The sequence below is a fragment of the Culex pipiens genome, chromosome 2, assembly GCF_016801865.2.
Source record: "Culex pipiens pallens isolate TS chromosome 2, TS_CPP_V2, whole genome shotgun sequence".
NCBI classification, from domain to species: Eukaryota; Metazoa; Arthropoda; class Insecta; order Diptera; family Culicidae; genus Culex; species Culex pipiens.
Window position 1 is genome coordinate 32,119,279 of NC_068938.1, and position 20,758 is coordinate 32,140,036.

The 20,758-nt window shown below is 45.4% G+C and overlaps 1 protein-coding gene across 12 annotated transcripts in view; it reads left to right on the forward strand.

Moving 5' to 3' along the window:
* LOC120426896 (uncharacterized) overlaps positions 1–20,758 on the forward strand; it is a 67,349-nt gene that overhangs the window by 23,545 nt on the left and 23,046 nt on the right. For 8 of the 12 annotated variants that reach the window (XM_052708527.1, XM_052708533.1, XM_052708536.1 and 5 more), the window contains exons 2-9: positions 8,911–9,350; positions 9,611–11,187; positions 11,262–14,929; positions 15,165–18,391; positions 18,452–18,539; positions 18,736–18,889; positions 18,949–19,234; positions 19,298–19,387. In XM_052708527.1, the coding sequence (XP_052564487.1) occupies positions 9,349–9,350; positions 9,611–11,187; positions 11,262–14,929; positions 15,165–18,391; positions 18,452–18,539; positions 18,736–18,889; positions 18,949–19,234; positions 19,298–19,387 (9,092 nt within the window). In that variant the 5' untranslated portion in view covers positions 8,911–9,348. The remainder of the gene's footprint in view (positions 1–8,910; positions 9,351–9,610; positions 11,188–11,261; positions 14,930–15,164; positions 18,392–18,451; positions 18,540–18,735; positions 18,890–18,948; positions 19,235–19,297; positions 19,388–20,758) is intronic. The other 4 variants (XM_039591701.2, XM_052708531.1, XM_052708530.1 and 1 more) reach the window with 1 other exon arrangement.

The window sequence follows — 20,758 nt, forward strand, 5'->3', positions numbered from 1 at the left end:
GGTCGTTTGAAAACTTGAAATGCGGTTTTGGATTCCTCGGAACCAAAGAGCATATGCCTGAAAATATTTGTATCGGATTCCTCGTAGAATTCTACATAACATATCTCAAAATAGTGAAGTTTCATTAACCGGATTTTTTATTAAAAATGCGAAAACTTTTAAATTTAAGCAATGACCTTTACTTTTCTGGGTACCAAAAGTTGCGTCTTTCGATTACGTCTTTCAAATACGAAAAATTGCCATTTTTGGACCACCCTAACACGGCTAAGGGCCTAACAAAAAAAAAAAAAAAAAAAAAAAACGGGTCTAATTATTTCGGCCAAGGAACTCTCACTCCAATTTTGGTTCCGATCGGCAACATTTTTTTCGAATCATCACCAGGTGGTGAATTCGTAATTCCGTATTTTTTTTATTTTCTTGCTTTGAACATCAAATTGAAATGATGAATTCGTAATTTCGTATTTTTTTTTAGTTTCTTGCTTTAAACATCAAATAAGAGTTCTGCGACCCCGTTTTAGTCAAATTTGAATGGTTGATTGCCTATTAAATTAGGGGAGAGTGGGGAGACTTGATCCCCTTTTTTTGTATTGCACATAACTCTGTCAATTTCTCACAAAACTATGCACTTTTTGCATGAATTGAAAGCTTAAACATTCAACTATGTTTGGCTGATAAGGGTATTTCATCAGATAAACTCTTCGAATCATGCCAAGCGTTTTAAAAAAATATTTTAAACCGGCATTTTCAAAATGTTGGGGGTAATTTGATCCCCCTTTCAACATTTTGAAGAAATCTCAACAAAATGTTTCTTATTCATCCAAACTTTTAATTTTCTATAAGTTACAGCAATTTCACATTAAACCTGTACGTTTGTGTTCAAAATATAACAAGTTTAGCATGCAAAATATTTAAAAACTTAAAATTTTCTTTTTTAGACCAAAATTGAGCATGTTTACAAAAGCTGGTAATTTTTGTTTACAAAACTTTTGACAAATGGTTCAAACTGCAGTAAGTTATGTACAACTATACTAAAGGAAACTATGTACGAAAACCCAGCGCAATTATGTAATCTTGAGGCTGATTCCAGTGACTGTAAAAATGCAGGGATCAAGTCTCCCTAAACGCACTTTTTTAAACAATTGATTGTAAAAATAGTATGCAATAAATTTAACGTCAAATGCGTAAGGGTTTCGTAGTTTATAAGTTTATCAAACAATTCAAGTATAAAAAAATATTTTTTTTGAATAATTTTTGAGTGTTTTCTATACTTATCAAAACAAAGAAAAAAGATCTTTTGGAAGTTTTTTGCAGCACTTTTTAGAAAAATGTGTGTAACTCAATCTAAACATTTTTTTATTTTTTTTCTTTGTTTGCTACAATGAGTTTTAGGCAATTTCGCACAACTTTCTAGAACAAAGCTAATTGTTTTACCCACATGCTGACGAGATACAGGCTTGGGATCAAGTGTCCCCGAGGATCAAGTCTCCCCACTCTCCCCTACAATGTGCAGTTTTTCATTATTCCATCACCGCCGCTATTTTGGATTACAAAAAAAATTTAAATCACTTAAGCGTATAGTTTAGGGGTCATACTCGACTCGACAATTAAAAATAAGAGAGCGAAACAAAAGTTGTTTTGTGATTCGATTATCTGAAGTAAAATTTTGCCACGGCCTTCGGATAATCGATTCTGGACTGTAGTCTAATTTAGTTTTCGAAACATTTTGCAAACGATTTTACAAGTTTTTTCAATGAATATTTAAATTTTAATCAATATTTTTTTTCGCACCTCCATTTTTTGTGAATGTTTTGAAGGGGGAAGGAAGGGGATATGAAATTTACAATGGCGTTACAGTCATTCCTTATATTCGGAACAGTTTACAGATCAGCCAATATTCAAAAAATCATAGCAACTCGATAATTGAACTTAATGATTCGCTTTTACCTTAATTTTTAAGCTTTTCTTGTGATCTTTCGAATACTGTATCGAACAACTGTAAACAAACTTTGGATATCTCCAGGAATACATGTTTGTAACAAATAAATGACACTGAAACCAAAAACTCATTAAAAAATCGATTTTTGGTCATATTTCGAGTTTAAATGATAATTTCACATGGAAACCCAAAACCAAAAATCGATTTTTCGACACTTTAGCTCAATTCAGAGGGATTCAGCGGGCAAAATTACATGGAAAAACATATATTTGGACAAATTTCGAATTTCGTTAGGGTGGTCTAATATGGGTTTCCCTTGAAAATTTGACTTTTTCAAATGAATATATCTCGAGTTTAAAGAAAAATACCCCTGAGATTTTGTAGTGCTGGATCCAAGCTGGATCTTATCTTTCAAATGTAAACCAGCGCTTAGATTTTGGCTTGAGCCTTTTCGAGATACTTGAGTTTTAAATTTGCATCTTTTTTACCTTAAAATGGCTGTAGCTTTTTACCCTTAAGTCCAAATCCAGAGTTTTTTTTTAATAGGTCCTATAAACATATGGATGAAAATAGTTTATTGGACCTTTAAAAAAAACTCTTGAAATTGACTTGTCAAAAATTAAAAATATTTGTTTTTAAGAGCACTAAAAGTGCCCCGAATATCACTTTTCTCTAAAACTTAACCCTGAATTTCCACGTTCAAAAAACTGTTTTTTTTAAGGTTTGCTCAGATGCTTTCTATTAATTTGGTCGTAGAAGGCGTAGATTACGAGATAAAATGTTGATGTCTTCGACAAAGTTGCTTGGATTGGCAAGCCCAACAACTTTCTAAAAGACAAAAAATCCCAAAAATATTCCTAATTTTCGTATTTCTCCAAATTGTAACAAAATTTCATTGATTTTTAGTTTGGGGCACTTGAAAGACGTGTAGATGAACAATCTTAAGCATTTTTGAAAAGTTTTTCGTAAGTAGTTCGAATACCGAGGAAAAAAAGGCTTTGTTTACCATTGGCTCTTACGGCTTTTTGAAAACTAATCCGAGAACTCTTTTGAAGACACCAAAGCTTCAAAACTTTACCATTTTTCTGAAAATCAATTTTCCACTTAATTTTGCGATCTGGACCACTATGTATTGGTGTCTACCCGTAGTTGAATAAAATGTGAACGCTAACATAAATTCGATATTAGCAACTGAATGAGCCTTTCTTTGTCACTATCTAGAATATAGAACTGTTAAAAAAAAATTAATTTATGCAAATAAAAAAATGTTCATGTTGCATTGGTTATTATTTATTTTTTGAATCCCAAAAGGATCTAACCCTAAAATTCGCTTGGTGTTTACAGTTGCTTAACATTGATCATTTTTAAGGAGTAAGAATTGTTCATTCATTATATTATTCAAATCTCATTCTTTTTCGAATCCACCCACCCTAATTGCAAAAAATCCGCTGACTCGGACGTTTTTTTTCGGCAATGATGAATCAAAGGCGAATCTAAAGCTCCTCTGGCCTAATTTCACGGGGATTTCGACCGACCTCCCGCGCCCTCACAACCCACACACCACCATCAAGCGACTTGTATGTTTGTTGATGGCGGGTGGCGTTTTCGGTGCGCGCGGTGACGGGCGTCGAATCTCACCAGAGTTGAGCAATGTCGACCGTCATTATTCTGAGCCCCTTCCTTCGAAGAAGGGAGAAGAAGTCGTCCTTGTCGGAGTTTGGCTCGAATTCGGAGGGGTTGATTTTACCCCTTTTTTGTCGCTTTGATTGCGTGATATGAGGGGACTCTTCGATTTCTTGATTAGAAGGGTGACAGACACTTGTTTCTTCGGGAGTTGCCGCTTCTTGGGTGGCCCCGGAAACGGATTCTTTTTTTTGGTTTGGAAGAGATGAAAAATCGAAGCCTGAGTGATGAAGGAGGGGGGTGGGAGGTGGTCCCACAAATGAATTATTGTTTTGTTAATTTTTAAGCATGCGCATCAGTGTCTCATCCTTGTGCCCAGGGTGAGGGTTGACAATGGAACACCCGACGGGGGTGTTTCTTCAAATTGCCGCCAGGTTCGCTTTTGTTGTACTCTATATCCCTCTTCTGGTACATTTGATGAACTAATTTTTTACCAATAGATAGCACCACTGTGAAGTGTCGGGTAATCCATTGTGGGCGTTTATGTTCAGGGAGTTCAGGGTGATGCCTCGATTGCACCTTGTTTGATCTGGGGTGAATAAACGACACATTATTTTGAGTTTTTTTCCCAATCCAAACCACCAAGTGGATTTTAAATTCGTATTACATTATTGTTGAAATCAATTTAATAGAATTATACAGTTTGATCTTAAACATTCTATAGAAATTCTATTTCATGTTCAAATAACCTGACCACGGCACTAAGTTTTGACCCGAAGCGCAGTACTCACCAGTCCGATATTTATGTAATTAGATTGGAAATAGAAAACGTACCGTGTATCATCCACAGCTATATCAAAGGTTTATTAACCTCTCTGGGTTGGCTTGCTTGTGCCTGGCTTGGTTAATTCATGCCTGCTCAATTCGCTCGTGTTAGCTGCTGCTAGCATTGAGTTGTGCTGTCTTTTTCATTCGTAAATTGCTCTTTGGTTTGCCCTGTTTTGAAGTTTTGCTCTCTTTCTAACTTGTTTTAACCACCCAGCTGGTGCCATTAAGTACGGTTCGATTTTGACCCCACTCGATTGGCTCGGCTGCCTGGCTAAAAAATTTCAAAATTTTCAAACAAAAATCTTTGCAAAAAGTTTAAGAAAATCAAGAGTACGATCTGATACAAAATTACAATTTCCCATAATTTCGCTGCCGGCCAGCGAGTTATTGGGTAGGATTGGTTTTCCCAAAATAACATCATATAGGAAAACATTGTTGTCTTCCTCACTGAGGAAAAGCTATAAAATCATTCAAAAATCGAATGTGTTACCTCCTAGACCCACTTTTACCACTAAATTTGAGTTAAAAAAAGCGTAAAATTTTATTAAGTCAAGTATAATTTTTAATTTCGAAGTCGCAACTGTAAAACACTTTCTTAGCATTCGCATAACTTGGAACACTTCTTCTTGCCAAGATTAACCCCCCAATTATCTTTCCCTTTGTTGGCGTTCAGCAAAAGGCAAATGGAGGTTCGGTACAGTACTCGAGCAGGCGACTGTGTTGTTGAATTACGGAGAGTAGGGGACACATACCTACTAAACTTTCGCTAGTTCACCTCGAGAGACTATAGCCAGCCGCTCGGTTCCACTCGGTTACACCGTTCCAATCACTCTTTACTGAGAGTTTGGCTTCGTTTGGTTTTTTGTTTCGTCTTCCTCCTTCGAATGTCCCAGGCAAGAGCAAGCAGGTCAGGCCTTAAAAGTGTTCGTCAGTTTAATGGGTCTCCTCCGAATCCATTTGGTTAATCTCGGCACTTTTGGTGTGTGTGAGAGTTTTTTATCGTTTTGCTTTGGGAAATGATTTCTTAAAATGTATTCTTCATTTCCAACCATAACGATTATTTTTGACAAATTCAATAATTTATTCCAATATGCAATTCATCAAGCAGCAGGCTATTCAAGAGCAACTTTGCCAACAAGCGAACGGTAATTCGCCATGTTTCTTTTATTTTATCTTTTTGTTGTTGCTTTTGCTACCGTTGTGGAGAGTACACTTCAGCAGTCACAGTCCTATCATATATGCCTCGGCATACACATCTTTGAACCCGGCTAGCTGACGCGCAAGCACACCAATACACAAAGCAAAAGCATTTTTTAAAGAGAGCGCCACAAAAAAGTATTTTGATTGGCATCGCCGATGTGTCCAAATCGATCGTTTTGTTGGATGTCATGTTTGGTTTTTAAAATTTGATTTGTGTGATTCGAATTGAAATAAACGATTGTTCCTCGAGAAAAAAAAATGTTTTGAAAAACAAAATCGACTCCACAATAACACTATTTTTCGGTTAAAGATACTTTTTAATCACAAAAAAAAAATATCTGCCAAAACACATGTTCATTTTCAATTGATGGAAACGAAAACTCGAAACATCCAGGCATTTTACCAAATAAGATAAATTTTACCTACAAAGTAAAAAAAAAAAACATGGTAATATTACATCTGGGAAGGGGTACACAGCAAAAAATCAGATGGTAAAATCGCATGCAAAAGCATGCACATCACCTTCGTCAAAATAAACACTTAATATTACACACTGCATGCACAATTTTTAGAAACACAAAAAAAAAGTTGCAACCGACGGGATTCAAACCCAGCACCAACAGTAAGGACTGGCGCCTTAGCCCACTCGGCCATCAGGCCGATGAAAAGCTGTAAGGATAAACGCATATATGAGCTTGACATTTCGGTCAAGTAGGTTTCCCATACTGATAGGCTACATATTTCAGGGTGTAAAATCACATAAAATTGCATACAATAATGCAATATTTATTTTACACCTAGGCCTTTTACACGCAGCTGGATTACTACTTTTTTAGCTGTGTACATCTTTTATGTCAAAAAAATGTGTAATTTTACCTCTGAAAATGTGTAATTTTACCACTTTTTTGGTTTAATGTCACTTTTTCATTCTAAATTCAGGTAAAATTACATCATAATAGAGGTAATTTTCAACCTTCTAAAATTACACCTTTCAAATTTACACATTTTTTTAATGTGAATATTTCAGCTGCTAAACGTTGCTATTTATTTTCGAACAGTTTTTTTAATGATGAATTTTTTTCCCTAAATTTTTTTTTTGCAATTTCGTCGTGAAACTAATAATTTTTCTCAACTAAAAATAACAGAAGATAACAGCATTGAAATGGGTTCTGAAAAGTTGAACTTTCCAGCACTAGTATCGAAAAGTAACAGTTTTAATTTTTGTTTTGAACAGTGAATTTACTTAAGACATGTTTGACATAAAATTACATTCAAACAGTTTTTTTTCGGAATCGTAAAAAATGTTGCAAGCAATTCATTGCAAACCTTGTTTTTTCAGCACTTGTCGTTTTTATTCAATTCGGTGAAACTCGTTGGTCGGCAATGTACGCACAGAAAAAAAAGATGGTAATATTCATCAGGAAATGGTGACAGATTTTGTGTCAAAAAAAAGTGTAATATTACATCAGGAATTGGTGAATATTCATCAGTTTCTGATGAATTTTCATCAGGTTCACATTTTTACACATTTTTTAAGTAAAATTAATCATAAAAAGAGGTAATATTGAACCAACCAAAATTTCAACCTTCCAAAATTACTACTGATAAATTCTTTGTATGATTTAAAAGGCAAAAAATAGCGTTCCCAGAAAAAAATGTTGAATTTTGGATGGATGAAAATTTGGTAGGTTGAATATTACCTCTTTTTTGAGTGAATATGAATGTGAAAAAAATGTGAACCTGATTAATATTCATCATTTTTTGATGAATATTTATCAGGTTCACATTTTCAATTCTTGATGTAATATTACACATTTTTTTCGACACAAAATCTGTCACCTTTTCTTGATGAATATTACCATCATTTTTTTCTGTGTTATACTCGGGGGGATGGCAACCCTATTCCGACCAAAGCAAACTGACAACAGTCGACATTAGCACGGTTGTCAAATGAGAGCCCACAACAAAAGCACTAGCTGTCAAATGGTAGCCCATAACAAATCATTGTTTGGGTTTTTTATTTTCAAATTTCCCGCAATTCAATCGATAAATACCTGAAAAAACACGTGAATTGTGTTGCTGATGGCAAATTCTATCATATCCTTGGAGATTCCATCCCAATATTGGCTGAAAATTCATATCGAAAAAAGTGATTTTTCTGTTTACCTTTTTTTGCTTGTTTTCTTTTGGTCGATCAAACAGTGCGCCCGTACACTGTGAATCGGCATTACACATTTTTCAGTTTGGTTTTACACATTTGCATGGGACTTTTGAGTTTAACCAGGATAACACACTTCGTGTTACCAAAGTAATATGAATAATACTGATTCTGAGTGTTTGTTATCTGAACTTCAAGATGGCGGCTTCTTCGCTACCCCCTGGTTATACTGGAGAATGGTTTGTTGGGAATATTAAAAAAAAAAAGAAAGTTTCCTGGCTACATGAGTCAAAAAATCTGCTTAATAACACGTTGTCTCACTTAAGAAAGTCCTTCTAAAAAATGTGTATGACCCAATCTCACCCTTCAGACCCAATGTCACCCCTTATGAATGGAAGTTAGAAACTTGTTTTGAGTTGTCAAGCACGTGTGAATTTGCGTTATTGTATGTAAATAATTGTTATAATAAAAACAGAAAATAGCAAATGTGAATGTTATAGCAATAAGCAATACAAAAAGTGACGAAAGTGTTTTATAAATAGGTACAGCTTCCAGTGAAAAAAAAGTGTGAACTAACCAACCACGCGATAAGACGCGCGGCGATTGGCAGATTCTGAAGGGGGAAATCCTGTGCGCTCTATGTTGCATTTTATCGACCCATAAGCGTATAGCTTTTCCCATTCAGCGTGTGCCCGTGAGCAACGTTTCGGAATGTTCGGTGTTAATTCAGTGTTAATTTGTGTAATAATTGTGATTTCAATACGTGCTTCAAACCTCTAACAATTGTGGAAAAAATAACATTTGCTTTCAATTTCGTCTACCTACGACAAAAAGGGTCGAGAAAAATCCAATAAAAAGAAGGAAAAGGGAGACACTTGTTGTGAGGGGTGGGGGGAGGCCATCGGCGTAATAAAAAGAAAGCACACTACTGCGCATATCACCAAAACTGCATTTATTTTTCATTTCGACACCGCACCACCAACACCACCGTCATCGAAGCGCTGGGTTTTCGGAGGTCGGAAAGCATCTCCTCTCCCTTGTACCATACATATATCTCTCATTTCCCGTTGATGCCCCAAATGGCACATTATACTCACATTTGTGTGGATGTAAATTGGCAATATTTTAATTGATTTTTACCTTTCTCTCCGGTCTCCATTTGCAGGTCTCAACTGAAGCAGCGCTCAGTTTAAATTGTTCCACCCCGGGATAAGAAGAAGCGATTCACCATCAGCCACAATTATTTCCTTTTTTCTTGCAATTTGAAACAAAACAAAAAATGCACCATCAAACACAACGAATTTAGAACGATTAGGCATTTACTGAATGCTCAAAACACACTCACACAAAAAATGAAACAGAAAAACATTCGTGTTACATGTAATCGATTCTCTACACAGGAAAAGCACCGACATCAGCAAATGAGTCAGTCAGAAGAAGCAAGTGAAACCGCTAGCATTTATTCATTAAATTGCTAAACGTTTTCCGCGAAAAAACGGAACACCAGAACCAGAATCTACCGACCCGCGCGAGTTGAGAAGGTAGACGGAGTTTACGCCGGAATCGGGATCGGAGGTTGTCCAGATTTTTTTTAAACAGCAAAATGTAAGTACATTTCTCCAAATATAATTATTTCAGTGCGATAGATAACTCTCGTGCGCTCTGGGCGGTTACGAAATCAGTCGAGCGTGGCGCGGAGAAATAGACAGTCGAGCAAATTAGGCTATTTTTAGCCGGATCGATTGTTAGATTTCATGCGACACATCGGCTCTCGATGCGCGCTAAAAATATCGCCGCGGATTCTCGCGACGTTCTGGGCTGCTGAACACGGTGATAAGTGTTGCGTTTTTTATTTTACCTTCCAGGGACGCCTACTATCGATACGATCCGACGGCGCCGCGGGGCATGGGACCACCTGGGAACGCCGGTGGGCCTTACGCTCGGCACAGGGCACCCCACCCAATGCAGCAGCAGCAGCCACAGTCACAATATCCCACGTACCAGCCGGCCACGGCCGACAACATGTACTCGATGCCGGATCACAGCTCCGGTATGGCCGGCATGGGAGATGCACTGTGGGGTGCCCAACCGCCTCCACCACCTCAGGCGAATCCGTACGGTGCCCCGATGGGTTACGGTCATCCCCAAGGGCCGCAGCCCACGCAACGGCAGACACCGGCCAGCTATCGGCAACACATGACCGGCTATCCCCAGCAGGACTCATCAAAGCTTCAGTACCCCACACAGCAAGCGATGATGGGCGGCATGATGCCCCAGCAAGGCTACGGATCGTTGAGTCAGCCTCAACAGCCGACTCAGCAACAGCAGCAACAACCGCAACAGCCCCAACAACAGCAGCAACAGCAACGTGTTTCACAGCACTACCCTCAGGCGGGCCACTCGATGTACCCGGGAGCGCCCGTGGTCCAGCCTCAAACGGCGACGGCCCAGGCCGGATACGCGTCGTACGCACCCACAATGCACCAGCAGGCGAACCGATCGTCGCAGCACGTGTACAACCAGCACCAGCTCGATCAGACCGGTTACGGCCAGCACATGGTCGGTGGCAACCAGGTTCCAACGAGTCTACACCAGATGAGTACGGCACAGCAACAACAGCAGCAACCTCCTGGCCATCCACCTCAGCAGTCCCACCTGCCGATCCCTGGCCAATCGCCACAAACCCAACAACAGCAAATGCACGCCAGCCAGATGCAACCGGTTCAGCAACAACAGCAACAGCAGCAGCAACCACAACAACAACCTACCCACGGAAGTCAACCGACGCATCCGCAAGCACATCCTCAGCAACATCCCGGTCTGGCTGGACTGAGTCAACAGCAGAGCCAACAACAAAGTGGCCTGCTCGCGAGTCAACACCCCGGCATGCCCCACTCCCAGCAACCAAACAGTGCCGCCCTGATGCTGGGAGCTGGCATGGCACAATCTCAAACCAGCCAACAGCCAGGCAGTCATCACAGTACTAGCTCGCTTGTCGGTGGACATCAAATGTCGCACAGTTACGGTGCGAGTGCCCCACAGCAGCAGTCGTACCTACCGAACGTCGCCAGCAAGCAGCAAACCCAACAGCAGCACGGAAGCAGTCCCCAGTACAGGGCGCCCTTCCCGCAGCTGTCCCCTCAAATGTCGCCGCGCCCTCCCCAGATGTCACCGCACACGCAAATGTCCCCCCGGCCGGTCATGTCCCCTGCGAAGCCACCGGTCGCGTCGCAAGCCCCACAAACGACGCTCTCGACCACCTCGATGTCCTCGCATCCGCACCTGACCGGCTCCGGCGGCGGAAACATCCAGAGCCCGCGACCACAGCAGCAAACCATGCCGGTCACCAAACTGTCGACGGCAGCGTCCGGACCTTCCGGACCCGTCAACACGCTGCAAGCGCTCGAACAAATGGTGATGCCACCGTCGGCTGCCGCAGCAGGTAAGATCCACGCGTCACTTAAATCGACACAAAATCCCCGTACTAATCTGTTGCTTTTTCCCTCCACCCACCAGGAATGGAATACTCCCAGGCCGCAGCCTACCGAGGGCCACCTCACCAGCAGCAAATGCAAAACAATCCCCTGTCCCCGTTAGGGCCCCGGTTGCCGATGTCCCCACAGCATCATCAACAGTGGCCCCCGATGGTACAGCGACCCGGCAGCGGTGGAATCAACGGAAACGCTCACCACGCAATGCAACAGCAGCAGCAGCAACAACAACCTCCCCAACAACAGCAACACGGGAACCAGCATCTGCCACCGATGCACTCCCACGCGCCGCACCTGCACGTATCACAAGCTTCCCATCCGCCACCCCCGCACGCTCAACAGATCTCACAGTTGAACGACATCTCCAGCCTGATACCGCCATCGCAAACGATGCCTGTGATACCACCCACTCAACAACAACAACAAGGTCCACCATCCGGGCTGCAGTACAGCAATCTAGACGATAAGAGCATGGTCGAAGCGGTCCAGCAAACTCCCCAACAACAGCAGCACAGTCTTCATCAACCCCATCTATCGCAAAGCCAGCAGCAGCAGCAGCAACCAACAACTCAACAACTTCCCTCGATGCACACGCCACACCAACTCGTACCACAACCTGTGCAGCCGCAACAACAGAGCCAGCAACCAATGTTGACGCAGCTGCAACCACCAACTCATCTCCAGCAAATGCAATCCCAGCAACAGCAACACCAGAGTCAGCATCTGCCATCGATGCAAACCCTGCAACAGCAGCAGCAGCAACAACAACAACCATCACAAATTGCGTCTGTTCCTTCGGCGCACTCGATAGCCCAGCAGCTGCAGTCGCCGTCATTTAATGACGAAATGTTGATGTCGCCAAGCGGCCAATCCCAGCACCAACAGCAGCAGCAACACCATCCTAGTGCCACTTCCGTTCCCTCACCAATCGCACCACCGTCGGTCGTAGCCCAACAGCAACAACAACAACAGTCGCAAATTCCAATCTCACAAGCAGCACCCCAGCTGAACGATCTGCAGTCGATGCAAACGGTAACGCCACCGGCGCCCCTTCCCCAACAACAAAAGCAACAATCTCAAGCGATGCCATCGGCGTTGGAACTGCCCCCGATTTCGACACTCACGGCGGAACCGGTTGCGGTGCCGAGTGCGGAAAGTTTGGCGCCCCAAGCGAGTGCCGAGCAGCAGCCGTCGACGGATCTTAGTCTGATTGATAGTCTCGCGTCGAGCAATGCGAACGAAGCGCCCTCGAGTTTGGGTGCGGCCGGTTCGATTCCGGAATCGGCGGTTAGTGAAAGTGATAGCATGCAGCAGCGACACTCGGCTTCGGAGCAGAACAGTAGCAATGAGGAGTCGCGGGACAGTATTGTGCCGGCGCCGGCAGAGTCCAACACGGACGAGAGTAAATCGAGTAGCTCGTTGATGTCCGGAACGGACTTTGAAGCGTTGAACCAGGCGGCAAACAACGGCGGAACGGCTGGTTCGTTGCTGAGTACCGATGTTGGTGGGTTGGACGAAACGATTCGGGAAGGGCAGACGCTAGGGTTGGACAGTGTGGCAGCGGATGCCAACGATAAGCGGGATGATATTTACCACTCGGACAACTCGAACCAGGCGCCTTCGATTGCGGACGCAAAGAAGACTGAAAGTGAATCGGTAACGGCGGTCCCCGATCCGGTGACTTCGGTGGCATTGACTGAGGTGCAGGCTCCCGAGGTGACAACGGCCACAACTACGACGGCCAGTCCCGAGCAGATCCATTCGATTCCGACGTCTACCACGACGCCCACGTTGTCTACTCCGACGTTGCCATCGTACCCAGCGGAGCAGATGCCGGGAGAGCCGATCATTTCCACAAGTACACCGGCCACGACGATTCCGACCAACACGACGCAAATGCCACCACAACAACATCCGCAGATGCACCCTCAAATGCATCCCCAGTACGGACCAATGGGAACACCCGGCATGGGACCGGCCCCAGGTCAACCGCCCATGTACGGAATGCACATGCCCCCAGGCGGACCGATGATGCACGGAATGATGGGACCGGACATGATGTCTCCGTACCCACCGGCGTATCAAACGCACGCCCAGGAGCGGGCTGCCATCCAGCAGCAACTCCAGGATATCTACAAACTGCCAATGGCCGACAATCAGGAGAAGATTATGCGCATGCAGGAACGCATTTCGATGCTCCAGCAACACGAAACCACGGACGGATGTCTGGGTGGTCCGCAGTGCATGATGCAGGCCCACTCGATGTACTCGTCGGCGATGATCGACAGTCCACAGGTGACGAGCACCACCGGTCGACGAGGTCGTACGCCATCCAACAAACCACGCAAGCCCAGACTGAAGAAGGCCGAGAAGCTCGCTCAGGAAGCAGCTGCAGCAGCAGCGGCCGCCTCGGTCAATCCTCAGATTACGTCGGGCGATGAAACGTCTCAAACTCCGACGGCCATCACGGCACTTCCCGTTTCGGAAGACGCGGTTACCGCCGGCACGGGCTTGGCCGAAGTCACGTCCGAAAGTTTCAACGAAGAGCATAACGAGACGGAGTCCCAGGATAACCTGTCGATTGGCGATCTGGACACCTCAACCGATGCCAGCGGAAAGAAACTCAAGAAGCCACGCAAGCCACGGGAACCCAAGAAGCCGAAAGAGGCCAAGGAACCCAAGGAGCCGAAGGAGAAGAAAGAACCCAAGAAAAAGGAACCGAAAGACGGAGACAAAAACAAGAACAAGAAACGCGGTCGAAAGAGTCAACCCTCCGAGGGTGACAACTCGATGGACAACAGCCTGGACCACGACCAAGACCACGATCAGGACCTGTCGAAGGCAACGAGCGAAGCGGACGAAAATCAAACGCTTGCCTCGTTGATGCACTCGCAAAACTCGACCGACGCAACATCGGGTCCGGAAAAGGACTCCAAGCCGGAAGCTTCCGGTTCGTTGGACGATACCGAAGTGACCGACTTTGACGACATTCCAGTGTCGAAGATTCCCATCAAGAGCCTGCTGGAGGAGAGCGAAAAGAAAGAGCACGAAAACGAGGACAGCGCCGGTGACGGTGCGGACACCGAGGGAGAAACACCCAAGAAGAAAAAGTCCAGCAAGAAGAAGGACCCTGGAAGTGGCGAGGGTGGCAAGAAGAAGAGTTCGAGCTCTTCGCGCAATCGCAACCGCTCATCGGGTGGAGGCGGTGGCTCCAAGAGTAGTAGTTCGCGTAGCAAACGCACCCGCATGACCATCGAGTCCGACGGCGAGGGAGAAGATATGGCCAGCACTCCTCCGCCGTCCCCACCTCCGGATCCTGAAATTGATAGCTCCAAGCGACGATCTGCGCGTAACACGCAACGCAAAAAGTACGTCGACGATGTTATGCTACGCTTCTCGGACGACGAGTCGGCAATCCTATCGCCGGCGCCGAGCAGCTCACGGCGGGAGCGCAAAGCCGACCAGGAGAAGAAGGAAGCCGTCGAAAGTAGTGCCGGCGAGGTCGGTGGTGAAGTTGGGGCCGATGGTGCCGCGGCAAGTACCAGCGGAACCAGTGGCGGCGTCGAGGGCGAGGAAAAGGTTAGCACTTCGGAGGTCAAGACTGAGTTGCCCGCCGGCAGCGGTGACCAGAAGACCGACGAAGTTAACAAACCCAACTACGTGTACGTCAACACCGGCGATGAGGATTCAATGGTAAGTGGTTTGGTTGTTGTTTTTTGATACAAGCCTGTAACTTGAACTCGCTGGTTCTCGACCATAACTTAATCAATGTATGATTTTTCACAATTTTTTTTTTACAAATCTTCGTCTTGGTTGAGTTTTGGTCTTGTACCTACCAAAGATTTTATGTAACCGTTCTTGAAAAATTTGAAGCCTTCGATCTTCGAGTATTAATTTTAATTTCTAACGCTCCGTTCCAATTCTGCAGGTGGTCCACTACGTGCTCGCGGTCCGCATGGGCAAGCGTGAGCTGAAGCCAGATCCTCCGCCACCACCGCCAAAGGAGAAAACTCCCGAGCCGGCGGAGGTCAAGCCCGAACCTGCCGAAGGCAGTGAGGAGAAGAAACCGTCGGAAGAAGCCACCGGCGCCGATTCTGAGGAAGCAGCAGCAAAGACGAAGGTGGAAGGCGCTGAGGTGAAGACGGAACCGGTAGGAGCGGATTCCAAGACTGTTGGCGCTGATGAAGAGTCGGAGGGTAAGAAGAACGACGATAAGGAAGTGAAAAAGGAAGAGGACGCTGTTAAAGCGGAAGATTCCGAGGTTAAGATGGAAACTGACGAAGCGGAAGCTGCTCCGGCAGCGACAGTCGACAAGGTGGATGAGAAACCTGACGAGGAAAAACAAAAGGATGACAAAGAAAAGGAAAGTGACAAGGCGCAGAGTAAGGAACCTGCTTCGGAGAAGATGGACACTGACGAAGCGGAGGAAAAGAAGGAAGTGGACGCTGAAAAGGCTTCGGAAGGCGAAAAGCCGAAAGAAGAGGCCGTGAAGGTTGAAGCGGAATTTAAGAAGGAGGACAGCGCTGAGGAAGCAACTGAGGCGGAAAAGAAGACGGAAGATGTAAAAATGGAAACTGATGCAGTGAAGGAAGAAAAGGACAAAAAGGTGGAGGAAAAGCCGGAGGAGAAGAAGGAACCGCCGGTTTACATCGACGTTGAGGAGTACTACGTCAAGTATCGTAACTTTTCCTACCTGCACTGCGAGTGGCGCACGGAGGACGAGCTGTTCAAGGGAGACAAGCGCGTGGGTAACAAAATCAAGCGCTTCCTGCAGAAACAGCAACAGCAGCTCAACATCTTTGAGAGTTTGGACGAGGAGCCGTTCAACCCGGACTTTGTTGAGGTGGACCGAGTGCTGGACGTGTCGGAACATACCGATGACGACGGCAAGACGGTGAAGCACTACTTGGTCAAGTGGAAGAGTTTGCCGTACGAGGACAGTACGTGGGAGCTGGAGGATGATGTGGATCTTCCGAAGATTGAGCAGTATTACAGGTTCAACAAGATTCCACCGAGGAGCGAGTGGAAGACGAAGAAGCGACCACACCCGGACCAGTGGAAGGCACTGCCACAGTCACCGATCTACAAGGCCGGCAACAGTCTGCGTCCGTATCAGCTGGAAGGTCTCAACTGGTTGCGCTACTCGTGGTACAAGGGCAACAACTGCATCCTGGCCGACGAAATGGGTCTTGGTAAGACGATCCAGAGTTTGACCTTTGTCCACTCGGTGTACGAGTACGGAATCCGGGGACCGTTTTTGGTTATCGCACCGCTGTCGACGATTCCGAATTGGCAGCGTGAGTTTGAAGGCTGGACGGACATGAACGTGATTGTGTATCACGGTTCTGCCAACAGCAGACAGATGATTCAGGACTACGAGGTGTACTACCGGTACGAGAACGGCAAGTACATCAAAGACATTAACAAGTTCAACGTGCTCATTACGACGTTTGAGATGATCGTGACGGACTATCAGGACTTGAAGCCGTACAATTGGCGCGCTTGCGTTATCGACGAGGCCCATCGGCTGAAGAACCGAAACTGCAAACTGTTGGAGGGCTTGCGTCAGCTGAACCTCGAGCATCGAGTGCTGCTGTCCGGTACGCCGCTGCAGAACAACGTGAACGAGCTGTTCTCGCTGTTGAACTTCCTCGAGCCGAGTCAGTTCTCGTGCAACGAAGAATTCTTGCGTGAGTTTGGCAGCCTGAAGACCGAAAGTGAAGTGCTGAAATTGCAAGCTCTGCTGAAGCCTATGATGTTGCGTCGTCTCAAGGATGACGTCGAAAAGTCGCTCGCCCCGAAGGAGGAAACCATCGTTGAGGTCGAGTTGACCAACATCCAGAAGAAGTACTATCGCGGTATTTTGGAACAGAACTTTTCGTTCTTGATGAAGGGCACCACTTCGGCGAACATCCCGAACCTGATGAACACCATGATGGAGTTGCGAAAGTGTTGCATCCATCCGTACCTGTTGAACGGAGCGGAGGATCAGATTCAGTACGATTACCGCATGCAGCACGGTGAAGACGCTGAGGCTTACTACAAGAACTTGGTCGTTTCTTCGGGTAAAATGGTGCTGATTGACAAGCTGCTGCCGAAGCTGAAGGCCAACGGGCATCGTGTGCTGATTTTCAGCCAGATGGTGCGCTGTTTGGACATCCTGGAGGACTACCTCATCTACCGAAAGTATCCGTTTGAGCGTATCGACGGACGAATTCGCGGCAACTTGCGCCAGGCAGCTATCGATCGGTACTCCAAGCCCGACTCGGACCGGTTCGTGTTTCTGCTGTGCACAAAGGCCGGCGGGTTGGGTATCAACTTGACCGCCGCGGACACCGTAATTATTTACGACAGCGATTGGAACCCGCAGAACGATCTGCAAGCGCAGGCGCGTTGCCATCGTATCGGTCAGCAGAAGATGGTCAAGATTTACCGTCTGCTGTGCCGTAACACGTACGAGCGGGAAATGTTTGACAAGGCTTCGATGAAGCTGGGTCTGGATAAGGCCATCCTGCAGAGTATGAACACATCCCAGAACAAGGACGGTAGCCAGAAGCAGCTGTCCAAGAAGGAGATTGAAGATCTGCTCAAGAAGGGCGCGTACGGTGCGGTCATGGACGACGACGCCGGAGACAAGTTCTGCGAGGAGGACATCGACTCGATTCTGCTGCGCCGAACGCAGGTCATCACGATGGAGAGCGAAAAGGGCTCGACCTTCTCGAAGGCATCGTTCGCGGCGGCCGCCAACCGGAGCGACATCAACATTGACGATCCCGACTTTTGGAACAAGTGGGCGAAGCGGGCCGAAATCGACCCGGCCGCCTGCGAAAAGGACGAAACGGAAGATCTGGTCATTGCGGAGCCGCGCAAGCGCACCCAGATCAAGCGGTACGGTCACGACGACGGCGTCATGGACATGTCGGAGGACTCGTCGGGCGAGCACGGCAGCGGAGACGAGGACGGTAGCGGGTTGAGGACGCGCAGCAAGCGCAATCGCAGCGCCAAGGACAAGCACAGGAAGGTGGTCAACGAGAAGGACGATTACATCCCGCGGGACCGTGACACGCTGGCGGCGCTCGGATTCGAGGACGTTTCGTACGGGAACTGGGCCCGGTCCGAGTGCTTCAAGGTGGAGAAGGGACTGCTGTCGCATGGGTAATTGTGTTTGTGGGTGCGAGTTGATGCTGGTTTTAACGTCGTTTGACCTTCTTTCAGATGGGCTCGCTGGACCGAAATTCTTGAACTGGGACAGTTTAAGCGAGGCTGGCGCGAACAGGACGTCGAAGACTGCGCGCGTGTCATTGTGAGTATCGTGGGATCATTTCTTCTTGCTGTGTTTGTATTTCCATGATGATTGCTATGCTAATATTGAGGAAACTTTAGGTTTTCGCTGAGTAAAACAAAGTTAACTTCTCGACTTAAAACTGATTCTCGAGCGATCATCTAGAAAAGTTCTTCAAGTTATAGGCCAATTTATTCTAACTTGTAATTTCTTGCAGCTCCTGTACTGTCTGGATCGCTACCAGGGCGACGAAAAGATTAAGAACTTCATCTGGGACTTGATTGCCCCATCGGAGGGTGGCGAGCAGCGCGAGATCGCGCGCAACCACAGCGGCCTGCACAACCTGGTGCCGCGTGGTCGTAACGCCAAGGGTAAGTGTTGAGAAGATCCTCTTCTTCTTTATTAATAACTGAGTTTTTTTTCACCTCAGGTCGCAAATCTACCAACCCCTCGTCGGCGTCCGCTACGCCCCGGCACGACGGCAGTGTGGCCGAGGTGATCGAGGACGCGTCGTCCAACTCGTCCGGCACGCACAAGGAACCGACGGCGTCCACGTCGCAGCTGCAGACCCCGTCGAAGCCCAAGTCCGGCTCGGACAGCGGCGGCACGACGACGCCGGTTGGCGATCCGCGCCACTGGAGCAAGGACGAAAAGTACGACGCCGATGCGCTGCTGGACATCAACTACAAAAAGCATCTCACCCGGCACGCCAACAAGTGAGTTTTCGGGATATGTTGCAGAAAAGTAGTTGGAACTGATCGTGACTTTGATCGTTTCAGAGTGTTGCTGCGCGTCCGGATGCTGTACTACATCAGGCACGAGGTCCTCGGGGACCTGGTGACGCAGATTAACGAGGGTGCCAACGCGAGGTATTTGCCCCAGCGCGGGCAGCTTTTCTTTTATCGTATTTTATTTTTTTGCTAATCGTTACTTCGATAAATCAGATTCATTTCATTTTCGTTCGCTCTCTCTTTCTCTCTATCTTTACAATCGTTCTAACTGTGTTTTTTTTTATACAAATATCTTGCTGGTTCAATCTCACCCCGCGTTGAGATGTTTTAACTGTGTTACTTTTACTCTGACTGTGATTCTTGACCCTTGAATATAGATTGTACAATTTGAACAAGCAGCAAACACATTCTCAGCTAACCATCGATCGTGCGCCACACACCCACACCCGCTCATCTTTTCGTGTCATTACGCGCAGAACTCACCACTTACTCCCCTTCCTTCGTTCATTTAGTTTAGTGCGCCGCGATCATCCTTTTCTTCATTTCAAGCAAAACACTGTGTTTTTTATCGCTCTCTTCTCAACTCAGATATAACGTTTTTATCCGTGTTTTGTCGCCTTTTTGTGATTGTTAACTCACTCTATCTCTCTTTTGCGATCTCTCACAAACAACTTCTTGGTGGTGTCTCTCGACATGTGGTTTGTTCTCGTCGAACATTGTTTTTTCTTTTTTGTTGTACAATATTTTCTCTGAGTGCGCGGGCAAGTTCAGCGTGCGGCGATTTGCTGAATGAAGGTTTGATTTTTTTGGTGAGATGTTTCACTTTGGATGAGCGATTTTTTCAACGAATACAGAAAGTGACGATTCTGAATGGCGTTGTCATCACAGTATCTCTTGTGATATTCTTTGAAAGGTTTCGTATGAAAAAAGTATGCATTTTGGTGTGAAACTTAGAAAAACAAAATTGATAATAATTTTTTACGACTTTTATTTAAACGTTCTAAAAAAACGGAAAAAATATTTCGTCAGGCACTATACTAAAAGTTTACTGCAAATCGAGCACAGATTTATTCAAGTCCCAGCACTACACATATTTACTGTGGTCGCTTAAATAAAATCGAATAAAATTTCTATCTTTATCTACATTTTTTAAACTGCTCGAAAAACTAAAAATTTCGATCACAAAAATTTGATAATGTAATAATTTAGAATCCTTTAATATCAAATTGAATTCCAAAATTACTAAATTTTAAGTTCAAAAATTATTAAATTCCTGAGTTTTGAATTCAAAAGTCCTTGAATTCTTGAACTCCATAATTTTTAATTCCTCAATTCATATACGCTTAAATTCTCAAGTTTTTAAATGCTGAACTGTCGTTCTACGCATAATTGTCCCATGTTCAAAAAAGTGCAACTGAGAAAAACGCGATTGAAATTTTTCGTTCGATTTCTGCGTTTCTATGCATAATTGTCCCGTGGGTTCCTATTCGCCCTATGTGTCCCTTATCG